The 18,673-nt window shown below is 33.0% G+C and overlaps 3 protein-coding genes across 4 annotated transcripts; 1 reads left to right on the top strand and 2 right to left on the bottom strand.

The window, feature by feature from the left end:
• Nucleotides 1-1,045: 1,045 nt before the first annotated feature.
• LOC114754401 (protein MIZU-KUSSEI 1-like) lies at nucleotides 1,046-1,807 on the bottom strand. Its single transcript, XM_028943168.1, has one exon. It carries the CDS (start codon nucleotides 1,805-1,807, stop codon nucleotides 1,046-1,048), a length of 762 nt encoding a protein of 253 aa, XP_028799001.1.
• A 5,101-nt stretch (nucleotides 1,808-6,908) lies between these two features.
• LOC114754399 (anthocyanidin 3-O-glucosyltransferase 5-like) lies at nucleotides 6,909-8,378 on the top strand. The gene has a single exon (XM_028943167.1). It carries the CDS (start codon nucleotides 6,909-6,911, stop codon nucleotides 8,376-8,378), a length of 1,470 nt encoding a protein of 489 aa, XP_028799000.1.
• Nucleotides 8,379-12,494: 4,116 nt separating this feature from the next.
• LOC114754418 (protein LNK3-like) lies at nucleotides 12,495-16,138 on the bottom strand. Of its 2 annotated transcripts, none has more exons than XM_028943185.1 (6): nucleotides 15,770-16,138; nucleotides 15,251-15,339; nucleotides 15,069-15,145; nucleotides 13,681-13,797; nucleotides 13,448-13,593; nucleotides 12,495-12,864 (listed from the first exon to the last, which is right to left on the bottom strand). In XM_028943185.1, exons 1-6 carry the CDS (start codon nucleotides 16,126-16,128, stop codon nucleotides 12,513-12,515), a joined length of 1,140 nt encoding a protein of 379 aa, XP_028799018.1. In that variant the 5' UTR covers nucleotides 16,129-16,138; the 3' UTR covers nucleotides 12,495-12,512. The 2 variants fall into 2 exon arrangements, with proteins under 2 accessions (XP_028799018.1, XP_028799019.1); XM_028943186.1 differs by having other exon boundaries at nucleotides 15,961-16,124.
• Nucleotides 16,139-18,673: the final 2,535 nt, after the last annotated feature.

The following is an 18,673-nucleotide window of genomic DNA, read 5'->3' as shown; positions in this document are numbered from 1 at the left end:
TTTTATAAAATTTTCTTTGTTAAATGTGATAAATTATTAACATTGATGAATATAATTTTAATTATTTAAATTTAAAATATATTTAAATAAAATTGTTCTCGTTCTTTATATATTAATTATTTGATTATATACTTTTAATACCAGTCTATTAACAGAAGTAAACTTTTATGAGTTTACAATTCGAGCTTATGATCTGAATTTATATTATTATCACGACTTTGTTTAAACTCGTGAATTTAACAACTTTGGTTATATTGCTTTATACTAAAAAAAAACATATCTTAGTGATTTATATATTTTAAAATTTTAAAAATATAATTTAAAATTGGATCAAAATATGGAAAGTTTACAAAATAATTATTCGAAATACAATCACATCAAATTAACAAAATCTTTGCGAACCAAAAAGAGATAATATTATTATTATCAAACATACGTGCATCATCCAGATTCGAATCCCTTTGATTAAGGGAGCCCTCCTCGCATCATAACATATTATATATAATTTTTTAAAAAATTATAATGATTGATTCAAACAATCATCTTCAAAATTAATAATGTTAGCTTGAATCTAGAGAATTAAAAAGAGATTTTGTAAAATTTGAATAAAACTTGGAAAAGAAAAAAAACAAGGGTACTACTCCATTGCATACTCCATCTTCAATTTGTTTTCACAACGCAATAAATTAGACTTCAAATTTTCACTAAAAGATGTACCAATTACCTACTTTTGATATCCAACAATATTTTGAATAGAATTGCTTTCACTAAAAACATACATGTGCCTATCAAGAAAATCTATCTTGAATATAATTTCTGGCATCCAACAAGAACTAATTAAAATTTTGATATTGAATTTTGTGTATATCAAAAAGAAGTAACTAAAACCCAAAAAAAATTACGCAATATGGATTGAAAAAATCAAACCAACTAGAAATGGTGTAAAAATCTAAATTGACTTAACTAATGATTTCGAATAATCTAAATCAATTTTTCTCCGATATAATTAACAACATTTTGTTTCCCATTTTCTGGGTTTCCAGTATCATATCCTCACAAAGAAGACACTGAGCTCAGGGCCATGGTTGCCGTCCGGCATCATCATGTAATAAGTCTCCGAGTCCTTTGATCCGATGACTCGCTCGAAATTTGCCCTCATGTACGAGAGATCGCCGTCTTGTGGGTCCGCCATCTCGGCCGGCAGAACGCCGACGCCGGTGGACACGGCATGAAGTAACTGCATGACGCTCAGGTCATCTTCGCTGGGCTCTCTCTTCACACCATAACCATTTTTCTTGCCGTTGCAAAACAATGTCCATATTGGCTCGTCGATGATCTTCGTCTTCTCGTTCGGGCGCTTCTCGCATTCTAAGGCTATTCTCATAAGCCCCGTTCCCATGTCCTGAATCAGCTTCGACGTCGGAATGGCGAGTTCGAGAAGAAGAAACGGAAGGCACTTAGGGTTTTCCTGGAAAGCAAGGTTAATCCTAGCTTTCCGGTGTCCGAATAGGGTTCCGGTGACCCTAATCCCTCCGTGAATGTACTTGTCGGTTCCCTGGTGGCCTCCGGCGAGCGAGACCGGGAACTTGCATGATGACGGCGTGATGATCGGGAATGACCGGAAAACTGAACGGAACTTTCGGAATAGTTTGTGGGATTTTGTTTGCTGTTGTTTGATATTTGCTGGTTGTAAGGAGATAGCTGGTAGCCGGCTTGTTGCCGAATCTCTATCCGGCGTGAGGGAGGAGGCGATGGAGTTAGTATCCGCCGGTGAATCTCTTGGCAGCGCCGCTGATGGTGGCGCCATTAGATTATTCTGTGAAGTAGATAGAAATCAAGGAAGATCAATGAAATGACAAATGATCAAAGGAAGCTAGAAATGGGTTTATACGAAGAAAACAACTTTGTGGAAAGCACGTTTCGTCATTTATATATATATATATATATATATATATATAGAGAGAGAGAGAGAGAGAGAGAGAGAGGTTTGAAGACATGTCTGCGTTTTTCTTTTTTTTTATTTGCTCTTATTTCATAGTACTGACTTTTAGTTAAGATTTCAGTTTAAGTTTAGGTTTAATACACGTCAGGTTAATTAGTTCAGTTAAGTTCAAAAGATGAAGTATTTAGTTGAAGTATTTAGCTAAAAATAAGTAAATAAAAAGCTGGATTTATGGTTCTTCATTTTTGGGATTGGTTTGTCATTTTGACCCCCCACAACTGGAAATAGAGAAAATTTAAATTAAAACTGTTAATTACCAGATTGTCTTTCAAAAGGAAAAAACAGAAACAAAGGATCTGTTTGATAATCTGTTTTCATAACAGTTTTTAAAAAAAATATTTTTTTAAAAAAAAGAATGTGTTTATGGTTATAACGAAAAAAATTTTAAATTTTTTATTCTAAAATTTTTTTTATCCTTTAGTTTTTCATTTTAGATTTTTTCCCAGTATGATGATCCAAACATTTTTTTTTTGTTTTCAAAATTGTGTCTAAAATATTTATCTACTAAATTGTTTTAAGCATAAAAAAATAGATAAGGAATCAAACCCAAAACATTTTTTAAATTTTCTGTTCTTTATATATATTAGTAAGTACTTATTACCGATTTTGAAGGATTCTAGCATTAATTTAGACTCTCTTTTTTTTTCCGGTACAAAAGATGTCCTTCAGAGTTGACTATTTGATTCTGATGACGTTAACCTTAAACAACCCAATTATTTATTATTTTAGACTCTGAACACATTTTGATTTTTGTTTGCTTTTTTTTCCTAATGTATGGAGGGCCACCAACAGGATTCATGTTTTAAATTTTGGTCATATAGCCACGTTTACGCCGGTAGAGGGATTTTCTTTCTGTTTCTTAACATTTCTTTTAAACTATCAAAAGCAATTCTATTGGAAGATGATTTTTTTCCCTCACAAAATGCCTAAGTTTAGGAAAAATTCTTTAAAAAGACACTTAAATCATCTAAACTATTATTTAATTTATTAAATTTGTCAAAATCCTAATCAAGTCCTATGACTTAAAGATATATTTTAAAATTTTATGAAATGACTCTAACTGCATCATGCTAGAGATTTGAATATGGAAAACTTGGCGAATACCATTACAAAGTAGAAAAAGAGATCAAAGAGGAATGATAAGTTATTTTTATATTAAATCACCCTTAATCCCAATAGTTTCACTCTAACAAAAAGTTGTTAATTTAGAATTAAAATGTGTTAATTGCAAAATGAAAAACATGTTAATTTTTAACATTGTATTATAATGAGGTTTTAGTCAAAAATTTATTACAAGTATGTTATGATGATATAAAGTTATTAATTTAGAATTGAAATGTCTTTAATTTCAAGGTTATATTGCTTGTGATCAAGTGTTATTCAAAGAAATGTATCATGCAAACAAAAAAATTGTGAATTTAAAATTGAAACGTATTAACTATAAAATGAAACATATTATTTTTTATATGCGGTATTGTGATTAAATTTTATTCAAAAACTTATTGTAACTATGTTTTGGAGACATAAAACTATTAATTTAAAATTGAAACTTGTTAAGTTTTTATGTGATTTATTTCTTGCTTAATAAGGTTTTTTCACAATTGGGTAGGATTTTATATTTTTTCCTGTTGAGCCCAAAATGGCATCGTTTTTAATTGTAAAAATAACAATACATCATCATATTTATGCTTTGATAACTCTATTTTATTGAATTATATGATTATACGTCAATGTTTTATTTACTTATGGATTAATGTCATCTTTATTCAAATATAACTTTTAAGGTTGAATTTTTTTTTCTTTCTAATCACGATTGCATTGGACCCAGTTATACCACAGTAACTATTTTCTCTACTGATTTAATGATTAGTCTAATTTTTATTACTTTGAATTGTACTAGGTTAAAAATAGAAAGAATTATTATGATGTTCCAAAGAATGAATGTAGTCGCCGAAAATTCTTACAATAATTGAGTAATATGTAATAATAAGTTTTGAAGTTCAAAATAACACAAACCTATCAATGGGAGTTGAGTTTAGCGGAGAGGACTAATCCCTCCCAATGTAGTGAACTAGTGTTCAAATCTTATCAGAAGATGTACTCACATTTAATATCCGATTGTGTTTCAAACAGAATTATCTTTGATAGGAGAATACCTATGTTTTAAAAAAAAATAGAAAATGACCCAAAGCTATATCACTATTTCACTCGCCTATTATTAAAACTTTTTTATGATTATATTATATATTATTTTCTTGGAACTCACCAAAATTCTTTCTTAAAAATGTCGTCCATGATGGTACCACAAAAGAATTCACAATCTTTTGCGAACCTATCGGGCTTTCTTACAATCCCATTTTTAAAGCCCAAGTGGGTTTTGTGGCCCAGATTACGGAGCCGGCGAGAAGGCCTTGTGGCGGCTTGTGGGGCTAATTTCTTAATCATTGAGATCCACACACGAGTGCTTAATCATCATTAACTCATGTTATTAACATAAAATCAACTTAACTAATTTGATGGATTGGAAAAACTAGTTAAATTAATTATTTATCAAAAAAATATGTGTTGTTTTTTTAAAAATGTCCTCTTAAATCATATGCATTATTAAAACTATCCCTTGATGCAAATTTCCTATGTATAATTAATAAAGATAGTTTTGGACAAAAAAATTATAACTATGAATTGTGGTTTATGTTTAGGACAAAACTTAACTCTCAACTAAATTATCAATGGCTGAAGTTTAAAGTTGCAAGAATCTGGCCCTTTCATGTAAGGTTTAGGGTTTGTGCAAAAGGGACAATATCAATTTTCCACCATTTAAATTCTAGAAACACTCATGAACTTTGTTCAACTTCCGTATTAAAAACAAATCAAATCAAAAGTCCATATAATCCAAACATGTCAGATTTATTAAAAAGATAACTTTAATTTATCAAATGAATATAATAACTAAAACAATCAGTTAATGACAAATAGTTTCACTTTTTTGATAATATCAATGACAGCAATAATTAAAATAGTGACAATTAATTTTATTTAGAGTATTTAGATCATTTTATAAATAAAGAAATTAATTTCAAAATAATCTCTAAAAACTTTATAGGAATCAAATCATTTCCAGTTCTTATATGTCTTTCTCCCTATGCATCTTGCAGACTCCAGAATCAGAAACCATCAATTTTAATTTTATATTATCGATCGTCTTATACAACTGCCATTCTTCTTTAGTGTTCAATTTGCATTTTTCTTTCATGTATCAGACTTCATTTGTTATGCAAGCAGCTTCATGATTGTTCTGGTTTTATACAACACCTTTCTAGACTGGTTTCTTCTAGGGAAAACAAATGACATCCTAAAATTAAAAAGAAAATTAAAGCTATACAGTTTTTTTAAAATAAAATAGTACTAACTTTTTATTATTGACTATTTGAATTAATTATTTATTGATTAGTAGCGTAAGGATTTTTTTTACAAAAATGATATTAAAAAAAAGGTTTAAAATTGCAATATAAATCAATATTAATAGAGCGCCTTTTTTTTTAATAAAAACATAAAGATGAAAATGATAATTCTAACAAAATAAGTTCTAATTTATAGTCTTATGAAAGTTTTTAGACATGTCCATATAAAATTAGCAATAAAAATCCCAATTTTTGAGCTGACTAATGCTAGAAATTTGAATAGAATGATATACTACTATCAAAAGCAAATCAATCCATAATTCTTTTTTTATTTTTGAAAACATCATTTCTCAGTTTCTTATTTGTAGCTAGAGTCGTAGCCTTCCAAGATACTAATTGCAATAAAAGGGAAAGAGAGTTGGTTAGAGTTATTCAAAGGATCGTTAAGCTCATAAACAAGAGGAATTATATATGGTTACAGTGTAATTAGGTAATAATGAGAATGCTGATGAGTTGAATGGAATATTTATCCCATCCTTAATATAAGAATACTTAATTTAATTTGACTAGATTAAGAAAACTAAATAAATTATCTAATTGCAATAAATTTAACTTGATCTTCATAAAATACTATTATATAATATTAGATTATATATATCACTCTATAAGATTATGTAAATCAAGTTTGGTAAAAAAATAATAAATATTAAAAATTAAAGAGATTGAAATTTTATATTTAAGGATAAATTTCCTAACTCGAGGATGGGGGGGGGGAGTAGGATTTTTCTGTCTTACTCTCTACCTTTCTCCCTCTCTCTCTCTCTCTACAGCTAGCACTGCCAGTCCTTAATTAATTAATTAAATGGATGACCTCAAGTTTATTACATAACCCATGTTACTTCGCCCGCTGCCGGTTAATAAATAATTACAACTTGATAGAAGCAAAATTATATTATTAATATAAAAAATAACATATATATTTAATTACTTTCATACAATCAAATCATCGTGTGTGTATATATACACACGCATATATATATATATATATATGAATGAGATATGCATGCTTAAATTAAATTAGATTTAGATCATGGATATTTAAAGTTCTAATTAAATTTATAATTTTGTACAGGAAAAGATTTAGGTTAAATTTCTGATATATATTATGTCAAGTTTTCTGATTATGTATTTTTTTATGTGAATTTATAATTAAATGCTACTTAATACTAACATTTCAAAAATATAAAATTTCAAAAATATAACATATTATTATGTGTAATTGGAATACTTTTTTTTTGCCAAAATTTGGAATACTTAATATAATAAATATAAGGAAATGTATAAACGAACTACTTTAATTTTGTGTTTTAACGAGCAATAGCTGTTCGACAAAATCCTTTATAAAAGTACGGAAAATTCAAGTCCCATTGGATCGCTATATCATCACCCTCGTCTCATCACAAAAGTCAAAACCTCATTTCTCGATCGCTTCCTTCTCTGTAAACATGGTGATCGCCGGCGCAAACAGTCCTACTGCGGTGTTGCTCTGTAGCCCCGGCATGGGCCATCTCATTCCGATCATCGAACTCGGAAAACGCCTTCGCTCTCACCATTTCTCTGACGTCACTATCTTCGTCGTCTCCACCGATTTCTCAACCACACATTCACAAATTATCCAGCAAACTTCAAACTTTCTTCAACCTTCCCTTATTAACATCGTTATCCTCCCTCCCGTAAATATCTCCGACCAACTCGGACCTGACTCCCCAATCGGACCACGCATCAGTCTAGCAATGGAGAAGTCGCTGCCGCTTCTCCGTTCTGCGATCCTCTCAATGGAACGCCGGCCAACCGCCCTAATCGTCGATATGTTCAGTACAAATGCTTTGGCCATAGCACGTGACCTAGGGATGCTAACCTTCGTGTTTGTCACTTCCACGGCATGGCTTCTTGCAGTTACTGTGTATACTCCGGTCATCGATGAGGAAGCTCTAGATCGGCATCTGAAACACCGTGAACCGCTCTGTATTCCGGGTTGTAAACCCCTTCGATTTGAGGACACACTTGAACCGTTATTGCTCCGGGGACAACCGGTGTTCGAGCAGTTTGTTCAAATGGGGGTTGACATTAGCCGAGCCGATGGGATTCTGGTGAATACGTGGGAAGATCTTGAGCCAGTTACGCTTCAAGCTTTGAGAGACAGTGAGAACGGTTTAGGAGGGATGATTCAGGGGACGATTTATCCAGTTGGACCCATAGTGAGAACCATCAAACCGGGAGGGACCAGAAACAATGAAGTTTTGAATTGGCTTGATCGGCAACCTCCAGAGTCAGTGCTATATGTCTCGTTCGGAAGCGGAGGGACGTTGTCGCCGGCACAAATGGCGGAGGTGGCATGGGGTTTGGAAATAAGTGAACAGAGATTCGTTTGGGTGGTGCGTTCGGCGAAGGAAAACGCAACAAACGGCGCATTTTTCAACGTGGAAAACGCCGGCGTTGACGATTTCTTGCCGGAGGGGTTCACTAGTAGGACGGACAAGGTGGGACTTGTGGTCCCCAAGTGGGCTCCACAAGCAGAGATCTTGGCTCACCGTTCCGTCGGTGGATTCATGACACACTGTGGGTGGAACTCTACGGTGGAGGGGATCGTCGCCGGTGGAGTTCCGATGATAGCGTGGCCGCTGTACGCCGAGCAGATGATGAATGCAACTATGTTGACGGAAGAGCTAGGGGTGGCTTTAAGGGTGAAGAAGATGGAGAAGGAATCATCAGTGGTTATTGATAGGCTAGAAATTCAGAAGCTAATAAGAAGATTAATGGTGGAAGAAGAAGGACGGTGTATGAGAGCCAGGGTTGAAGAGCTCAAGCATAGTGCAGAAATGGCGGTATCTGAGGCTGGATCGTCTTTTAAGTCTTTGAATAAACTGGCAAATTGCTGCGAAGTTCATCAGAAAACAAAAGTCTCCATTGTATGAAAAGCTCATGCTATTACACCGATAAATTAGTCTCGTTATCAATCCAATGAAGAGTGTTAGATGCGTCAATCTAGTTGAATTTTATTTTTATTTTTTATCGTTGGACATGAAACAAAAAAATAGTTAGATTTGTGCTAGTAACACTATTGTATTAGATTATAGGGAGAATGACAAAAAAAAATTAAAAATTACTAAATCCCAGATCTGATTTGGTAACAACATTTTATTTGATGTTGACAATACTAAATTTGCAAATGATAAAAAAATTTTGTTGGCATTCTTTATTTAGCATTTAAAAATTTTCAGCTTTTTTTTTTTGTTATTTTCCCTCGATTATATGCAGTTTTGATACACAAATTTTCTAGCTTTTTCAAAGTTACATATGAAAATTATTGTATATTTTAATTATATTATTTTATTTTAATCATATATTCCCTCCAATCCTATATATAAGCTTCAAATTTAGAAAGGGGCATTATCTATTTTATAAGCTTCAATTTGAGTTTGTCTTAATATTTAATATATTATTTTCAATATTGCTCCTAATTATTTCTCTCTCATCACATTTCCTACCACATTCTCTTTCATTATTTTTCTCATTTATTATAAAGGTATATTTAAAAATAAAATACATTTTAACATATTTATTGTTTTTAATTAATTTTAACTACTTGTTCATCATTCGTGAATTAGTTATTTGAAATTTATAAGAAGGACTGGAAGGAGTATAATTGGTTGATTTCAATTCAATTATGGTTAGGCTATATATTAACCCATGAGCCACAATCTCTCTCTCTGTTTTTTTTTTTTATTGCCAAAATTAAGCCACAATCTCAATGGAAGCACATTCCATACAATCTCAATGGAAGCATATTACATACTAATTACTATGATGAGTACTGAATGAGGACCCCAATATCAATTAGTTCAATAACTAATCTGATTTGTAATATTTCATTATATGGCGTGTGAGCGTGTGTGTGTGTGTGTTTCATATTTGCGTGTGTATGTACATAGGCATGCGTATATGTATCTATATTTATGTATATCAATTATCTTCTTACTCACTCTAATGATATTCCATGGTGATATTCTATTGCATTATCCGATGAAGAATTAGTTAGAAGCGACTCGAAATTTAAGAAGATAATTTTTTATTATTCCTTATTTTCAAATTAATTTGATGATTCATCTGGGTCTTTCTGTATTTACTCCTTCACAATCAAACAGATGTTAAATTTCAGTTGGCCAGACTATCATTTTTTATTCCTTAATTAAAATAATTACGTTTTTTGCCAGCAAAATAATTATTTTTTTGAACCATATATATTCATTGTTTAACATTAAGATATATGATTCAACGTTTCGCGAAAAAGTTGGTTCTTTTTCTTGTATTATGCATGCGCACAACTTGCATTAAATTAGTCAAAGTCACTGAGGTCACGACAAAACCAAATTCAGAAGAGACAAAACTTTTAAAAAAATAATTTAAAAAAAAAAAACCTATGTGCTATACGAGAACCCGTGAGGACGAGAACAAAGACATTTCCATGAAGTTCTCGCAATTTACTCACTTCGGTTATAACCTTTATGTTTGGTAGTGTGGTTTCTATATATATATATATATATATATATATATATATATACTATTTTCGGTGAGCTAGTTGACTAATTTGAGAAGATTAATAAAATAAATTAACTTAATTATTTATAATAAATAAGTGCTATCTTAGTTATTTATAATAAATAAATATTATCTTTCCTAAAATATCCTTGTTAATCATTTATAAGCTTTATATTTGGATGGCAGTGTGGTCTATATATACATATATATAAAACGCTTCGGACCAACCAATAGTTTTGACGCAACTGCATCTCCAAAGTTTGAATACAAGATCATTGTCAACCAAACGTTTGTTGGTAGAGTGTAGTCTATTTTATGCAATGTATAATTTGATTTTCTCTCAACATTTAGTGTGGTTTTGGCTCAATTTTATCTTTAATTATTTATCCTGTCATATTGTCATACTCTCTCGTCATATTGGCTCAATCTCTCTCTACACTTACAAGTCATTCTCATATCTCACCTTTTTTTTTCCTCTTTTTTCAATAAGAATGAAATATGGGCAAAATTGAAAAACAAGTACTCCTCCGATCCTAAATGTAAGACCCTTATACACACTAGTATAAGGGTCTTACATTTAGGATCGGAGGAGTATTAAATATTTGGAACCAAAACTTTTTCCTACGAGTGACTTACATTTTAGACTAAAGTGATACTTCTTACTCATTTATTGCTTTAAACTAATTTTAATTAATTTTTTGTTGTACGTAAATAAATTATTTGAAGCTTATAATAAGAATCAAAAGAATATTTAAAGATAGACAGTAATACTTTAGAATGAAATAATTTATTTAGAGTATCTTTCCAATCATCATTTATAAAATATGCGGTAAGTATATGAGTTTGTCTTTAATTGCGTGATGAGCGCTTTTGGAGTCCCAATCTTCATCCCAAACACTAAATGACGATGGTGACTTAAATTGATGCCCATTTGGATGAGGGAAGTAGCTTTACGCTGTACCAGGGATGCATCATGTGAACATAATTTTATCTTATACTACTTCCAGCCTTAAATATAAAAGTTAGTTGATAGTTTTCGATATAATATGTCAATCTATTTTTTTCTCCCAAATTTATAATTTTTTTCAAAAAGAAAAACCCTAATGATTGTAAGGTGTTTCTACACAAATGTAATTTCAATATACGTAATTAGATAAAAGTAATTTAAGGAGGTCAATATATATTTGCTACAAATAACTAATTTAACCAATTTTTTGAATCTCCTCAAATTAGTTATTTAACTTTTATATTAAGAACACAAGGCAAAAGTAGGCAAAAGTAGTTATTTTAGGGGAAGGCAGGCAAGCAAGCAAGCAATTGGTCTAACTCATTGCTGCTTCTTTTTTTTTTCAAATCAAACCCAAGAGCTAATGGAGAATGCCTAAATTTCGAGCTAGGTGACTCTCCCCCTTAGCAAGAGTCCGTTTGACCATCCAAGGAAGCTAAAAAGCAGTTGGCGTGCTAAAATTTTTTATTCTCTACAAATTTTTCCCTTAAATGAATGCCTCTCTTTTTCTTTTTCTTTTTCTTTTTTTTTTTCGTGAAAAAGTTTGCTTCACTGACAATGGGACTACATGTGAAAACATTTCATAATTCTTTCTAAAAATCCAAACTCTTGTGAGAATGACAATACGCTTCTCAAATGAGAGCTTTTATAAAAAAGAGACGAGGTGAATATTGCTGTGTACGTAAATACAAGCGAAAATTACATTTTACTCCTAGCTTCTGATGCTGGAATGTCCATCTATGGATAGAAAAGATTCGCATGTACCTCTATCTACAATGAAATACTACAAAACCAAATCCTTCAATGTCAAGCTTAATTGTTAATAGATACTTGATAACAGCTCTTCAAACATGATTTTTTTTTTTTCAATCCACAGGCTAAACCATACCTTGATCAAGAGGAATTCTCTTCCACTCAACCCAACTACAATTGGTGTGAACTTTTAGTTACTACTTCTAAACAAAGACCAAGTCCTCTACATTACTGAAAGAGCTTTACACAAATAACATGGAACCCACGTTCGATAAGGTCACAGTATACCTTTCTCTGAAATTAAACAAGAAAATATCTGAAGGAATTTAGAGGATCTCAACTCCTCTAAAATCAGTCAAAGCAAGGCCAAGGCTACGAAAATTGAAAAAGAGGCCAAGGCTACCACTTCAAGTTCCACTGTTGCTCTAACCACAAGGCAAAACCCGCAATCGAAAGGCATTGATCTGAAGAACATTCAGAGAGAAACGACCATTTGCAGCACCGGAGGATGCAGGGAATAGCTAGTACTGTTTAATTATTCCTAACCGAGTAGGCAAAAATCTTCAACTTCAACTGCAGCAAGCTGGAGTTTTAGCATATACGACAGCAGGTGAACTGACACCAGCACAGATAATGCAGATTCAAATGGTATACTCATGCAGATTACAGAAACAGCATTAATCAAACATGAAACTGGTTCTGCTTATAACAGGTCTAGCAAGCAACCGGGAACCCTAGTATCACACATCACTTAACCGAACTCTAGCATGAAAGATTTCTCCGTAGGGTCTTCGTACATAACATGTGAATCTGCAGCTGTTTGCATGTTGGTTTGACTAAAAGTTGGAACCTCCGCAGCATTGCTTTGTAAGTTTAATGCGCAGGGATGATGATGATGATTATGATGAAAGTTGTGTGCCTCATTCAAGGCTTTTGAGGGTTTTCCTTGTAGAGGTTTGGTTCCACTGATTTCTTGCTGGGAGTGTACTGATGTTGTAAGAGGAAGCTCTTGGACATTGATGTCCATTTTGTTGAACATGAGATTTGCAATTGCTCTGTCAATAGAGTTGGTCTCTGATTCCCTTGGCTTCTGTTCCTCATACCTATACAGGAAGTCAATGTTCTGATCAGAAGGGTTTGATGATGGTCTTATAGAAAAGACAAGCACATAGCAGTAACTCTATAAAGAGTAATGTCATCCAGTATTGAATCTAGCATTGCTGGTTCAGTGATTTGACATGGGAATTTAAATTCCACATGTCATTTACTCAACAGAAGCTATACAATAGGAATAAAACCCCAGTATGTTTTCCAGGCCAAAACCCAAAAAAAAAAAAAACAAACAAACAAAGAAAAAGTGTCAGTTTCAAACTGATGCTGTCTTCCATAAGTCTGGATGAAGTTACTGTTCTCCATTCAAATTCTTGTAACACGCACCAATTAAGATACAAACTGTACGGCTGGCAAGAGCACTAATACATAACCATATTTTCCTAGTTATACTAGTTAGTGCCTACTGCCTAACTCTCCTAACCCACTCCTAACTAACACTAACATGTAACACGAAGCTACAGCATTTGTTTATGTGATTATCAATGATATTTGTTACAGTTTCATCAATAACATGATTAGTTCAAAGGTCATAAAAGAAAAGTAGAAAGTATGCACCAGATGCAAATTATATACCTTCTTATCTCCCTGTGATCACTCTGTGGCGTCGTCCTTTCTATGTTAAGTTCTACATTCTGGTCTTGCACCGCATGCTGTTGTTTTGTGTTTCCAGCAAGTCGGTATAGAGCATCACGGAAGCAGATCCGGGTCTTGTCAGTGAACTGGACATGTTGAAAAGAAAATAAATTCACAAACATAATTTATGAAATCAATCAGTTGTTATGTATTTCAGCTCTCAATCACTGTACCTGTGCAATTGCCACCTCAAGATCCTGTAATATAGATTCCTCAACGGATGACTGCTGGTTTATACCATCATCTGTACTGCTCTGCTCAAAAGGGCCCAAGACTTTGACTGGTGGCACCTTAAAGAGAAATTAAATGATTATGTTACATTGTGAACTTTGAAAGGACCACCCAAACGGTGCATATTACATTTAAATTAGAAGTTAGTTCCATCAGATTTCATATTTCAATTTCAAGGCATCACACTGGTTTTATTCATATCTTTTAAGGACAAAGTAGGAAATCATCATACCTTGTGCTACAACATAAATTCTAATTACAAGACATAAAGGCTCGAATACTGTTAAAGATTTCAACTTAGGTTTTGGCTATTATGTGGGGGAGAGGTTTTATGAATATCTCTAAAACAAGATTGTGTCGTGTTTAACTTTGTTTCTCCTGTAAATATTTATATACAGGCATACTACTAGTTTCACTCTATGGTTTGAATGGTTCGAGATAGGCTGCTACTCAAATAGGAGTACCTAACATCAGCAAGGCATTTAAGGACTTTCACTAGCTTCTAAATCTGCTCACACGCTTCATAGAAATTACAAGAACAATAGAGTTGAAAAAGATAGCAGATATTGACACTTCAGTCTATACTCAGAAACCAAAGAATGCTCAGCTCAGATATGCAGAACTCTAAATAAAACAGAAGTATGGAAAGACAAATACAGGTGAACCGTCCCATCACCACAGTAAGAGTTTTTGAAAAGAAGAGAAATTCTAAGATGAAAACTCCTAACGAAAAAAATCTAGAATGAAAAGATTGCCAATAAAAGGAACAAGCTTATTAATTCTCATTCTTTGCTATGAAAATTAATCAGCAGAACTCAGTGAAGATCATGGTTTCTGCAAGCATGAAATTCTGAAGACTGTATCACACATCTGAGAGGAAGAAACTTTGACCCTTGAGGCTCAGGCATGCAGGTCTGGCTGAATACTAGAGAATAAAGTAATCACCAAATAATACAGTAAAGTAGTTTCACCAAAACAAAAATACAGTAAAGTTTAGAATAAAGTAATCACCAAACAAAACATGCATACAATGAAGTAGTTTCACCAAAACTAAAACACAGTAAAGTTTAGCATAAATTAATCACCGAAAAAACATGCTTCAGTTAGTGACCTGCAAATAACCTAATGCACCACAAGTATCGTGCAGGCCACTTGAATAAGTCATGTTTTCAGATTGAATAAGAAATTATATGGTAGTTTGGTAGCTATAATGGTTTATATATGGAATAAAAATGGAAGGAAGCAACTACATATACAGACCACTGCTGTAAATGTAGCCAAAGTTATTCACAAAGCACCTATCACCTACTGGACAAAAAGCAATTCTCACCTTTACATCCTCGTAATTGTCATATATTGAGGTGCTTGGAATAAAATCTGAAACTTCAAGGCCTTGCTGCAATACACCTGAGGGAAAGAAAGCATGCATGTTGAGATATTTCGTGCTCCTATATCACAGATACTGTTTGAAATATTTGTACATTGCAGGGGTGTCTAAGAAAGAATGCTCACCAGTTGCATTACTAAATTGGAGATTAGAAGAGAGGCAGGAGGATTTCTTTAGATTTTCAGCATTGGGTAGGGCTTCAAGCATGGAATCCCTGCATAATGTGAAAACAAGTGAAGGCTTTAGAGCCAGAGGAGAGTCATTTGAACAAGATTACCAATACTCCTATGGCAAGCCAGTGGAAATTGAATGGCTCTGTCAGAAAAAAGTATGTGATGCAAGATAAAAAAATTAAGATCATTTTGTGATAGATTTATTAAAGAAAGTAGGAGCCCTCACCATGCTATTACAAGTTCATGCTTACACAGTTCTAAGAATTGTAAGTATGACTGTCTTAGTCTGCACTGGCTCCAAAAAATAAATATGCAGAAATTTGCAATGTAAAATTACCACAGAGCAATTCAATTGCACTGGACTTCCTACGATTCAGAGCACACTCATGCCAATTTAAAGCATTTCAGAAGCTATATTATAATCCTACAGGCATAAACCAAGTATCTTAATCCCAGAGGTTATAGTTGTACAAGAAAATGTCATCCATGTGTTCGAATCTTGAAACGTCTTGAAGCTGATCACATGAAAGGGCTGTCTGTTGAAACGATTGCTCAGGCAATCCTCCACATACACTTGAACTGCTAGACTGATCTTTTTCAAGAAGTGAAGACTCAAGCTCAATTTCATTATTGAAACTTTCATCATTGAAATTGAACTCTACCTCTCTTGAACCCGTATCCATGGCTGAAAACTTTTTAGGCGAATTAAAAACTTCGGGTGCATTTATTCCCCAACTTGGCCAGGTGTCCGGTGAAGGAAGCCTATCCCATACGGCTTCGTGTTTGGGAACAAGAAGATCATTGATTCCACTCCCACAGTACCAGTCCATGGTATATAACCTGCACAGAAACGTGAAGACGAGGATTAGTTGGGATATAAAATGACCTCCAAGATTTTTTTTTTTTTTGAAGGAAAAAAAAGAGACGAAGAACATGCAGATTTTGTCGACTCAATGACATAGAAGTCATTTGATTTATCCTAAAGAGAATTGTAGGATCCCTTGTTACTTCATCATGGCATGTATATCAAAACATGCACAGTGACTCCACCGGGTGTTGGAAACCCTCTTTCTCTTTTCCTTCATCCTAGAAGAACAAGCACCAAGAAACTCCATACATAATTCGTTTTGCAGAAACTTCATTGGACGTGATTTGTTAGAGAACCCAGTAGCGCAAACTAGTTAAAGTCAAATTCGTCGGCCCAATTTTCAAGTTAAATACCATAAATCAGGCTCAGTCGTGTTCATCTCCCGGAGCCTAGAATTTCACTACTAATACTCAAAAACAAAATTGATAGACCAGGAGACCTCAGAATACTCGAGAAATAGCATTAAATCCCACAAATCATTTCCAACACAGCTTCTTAAACGGTAAAGAATTTCCAGATAATCCTTCTCACACGTTAAAATCATACATCAAGACAGAGAAAGAAGGACAGGAACAAACCTTAATCAGACTCTATCTGCAGAAAGAGAGAAACCCCAGATTGTAATTGACGAAAGCAAATCTACCCAGAAGGAGAAGAAGGTCGAAGACGATGTTTATTTAGTACCTTACGGTGTCGCAACAGGTAGAAGAAGAAACAAAGGCGGCTCCGGTTTTGGCTTGCAAGTTGCAAATTTGCAATTACAAATATTTCAAAACCAAAATCTCTGAAGGAGAGGCAGCAAGTTGCTTGAAATACTGGAATGAGTAAAGCTGGAGAGAGACGACAGAGGCCAATTAAAATAAAAAAGTCTGGCGCTTGTGGCTGAGGATTGAGGCAAGACTTGTGGCCTAAAACGCCCCATCTAAAACTGATTGCTCATTCGTCCACGTGGCCAGAGGGACCATCTTGCGATTTCCTCTGCGGATACGAGGCCCAGATAGCCCGAATCTGGTGCCAACCCATGTGAGGGCAGTGAGAAAGAATTTCTAGGATTAGTGAGGTCCCCAGTGGTGACGTGTCGTGGGGGATACAGATGTTGAGTGAGTGACACGTGGATGGAGATCTCAGTAATGTAGTGACACGTGGGTGGACAAGAAGTTTGCTTGGAAAGTGAAATGCCAGAGAACTGAAGTAACGAGTGAGAGAATATTCTTTTTTTTTTTTTTTAAAGCATAAGAGAATTTTTTTTAAGTGGAAAATGATTCATTCAGGGGAGTGTAGCGTTTAAAAGCTGTCAGCTGTATTCTTATCTTCTTATCCAAAGTCTAAGAGAGAAGATATATTTTGATTTTATCCATAGGTTAGACGAATGCACAGTTTATTTTTAATTTTTTTAACTACTTTGACTTTGGATTCTGCTTTTTAAATAGAAGTAAAGTTTAAAAATTATTACTCCCTCCGTTCCTTATTATAAGAGATATTTAATGTTTATAACATGTTTTTATATATAAAAGATACTTAAAAGTTGTCTCTATTTTTTTGTATTAATTTTCTATATTACCCTTATTTATTTTGTCTCCAGCTCATACTCTCTCTCCCTCCCACTTTACTTTTTTTAATAATTTAATTGTTCTCTCTCATACTCTCTCTCCTTATTAATGGGGCATTGTTGGGAAAAACATTATACTTTTTACATATTAATTGTGCTCAACTAATTTTAATTGTTTTTTTATCAACGTAATTTGATTATTTGTCTTTTATAATAAGGAACGGAGGGAGTAAAATTTAAGATAGAATTAATGAAATTTAAAACCTAATGAAACATGTTGAAAATTCTTTATAAGTATGATTAGGACAAAAGTTTTAAGAAAATTCCCATAGTTAATCCCAAAAAAAAATTATACTTTACAAGATAAATTCTTTTCTTATATTTACATTGTACAATACAGAATCACTTAAAATAAACAATTCCAAACACTTACTTAAAAGTTCAAAAGTTATCTAAAGTGATGATTAAATATAGTTTACATAAAAGGACTTGGTTTTTTTATTATCAATAAATCTTTGTCTAGTTGTAAACAAGGTATTAAAATTGCTGGTCAAATAAAACATGGTACTCCTCCGGTCCTAATTATAAGACCCAATTGACTTATTTGAGGAGATTAAGGAAGTAAGTTAAGTTGGTTATTTATAATAAATAAGTGTTGTCATTCCTAAAATATCCTTGCTAATTAAGTATATTGGCTAAAACTATCATTATTAGAAGGATTATTTTAGAAAAAAATACATAAATATAAGAGACAAAATGGATTGGGTCTTATAATTAGGACCAAATAAAAAGTCAAATTGGGTCTTATAATAAGGACCGGAGGAGTATTAAAATTAGGATTGGCCGATCATGTCAACGAAATGTTGTTTTGTGTGTAATTTACTCATGAATACTATATTTACTTGCGAATTAATATCTTTTCATTTAAGTATTATTCTTTTTCAGGTTATATAGAAAT

The sequence above is a fragment of the Neltuma alba genome, unplaced genomic scaffold (genome assembly GCF_004799145.2).
Source record: "Neltuma alba isolate B1F8T4 unplaced genomic scaffold, ASM479914v2 tig00010134_pilon, whole genome shotgun sequence".
Lineage (NCBI taxonomy): Eukaryota > Viridiplantae > Streptophyta > Magnoliopsida > Fabales > Fabaceae > Neltuma > Neltuma alba.
This window is presented reverse-complemented; position numbering and strand designations above follow the sequence as displayed.

Excerpts from the sequence above, each read along its gene's own strand:
- LOC114754401 (XM_028943168.1), bottom strand. The coding sequence starts at position 1,807 with ATGGCGCCACCATCAGCGGCGCTGCCAAGAGATTCACCGGCGGATACT.
- LOC114754399 (XM_028943167.1), top strand. The coding sequence starts at position 6,909 with ATGGTGATCGCCGGCGCAAACAGTCCTACTGCGGTGTTGCTCTGTAGC.
- LOC114754418 (XM_028943185.1), bottom strand. The coding sequence starts at position 16,128 with ATGGACTGGTACTGTGGGAGTGGAATCAATGATCTTCTTGTTCCCAAA. Across the intron at positions 13,798-15,068 it reads ACAATTACGAGGATGTAAAG|GTGCCACCAGTCAAAGTCTT; the intron begins GTGAGAATTGCT and ends TTTCTCTTTAAG. Across the intron at positions 13,594-13,680 it reads TTGAGGTGGCAATTGCACAG|TTCACTGACAAGACCCGGAT; the intron begins GTACAGTGATTG and ends CAACATGTCCAG.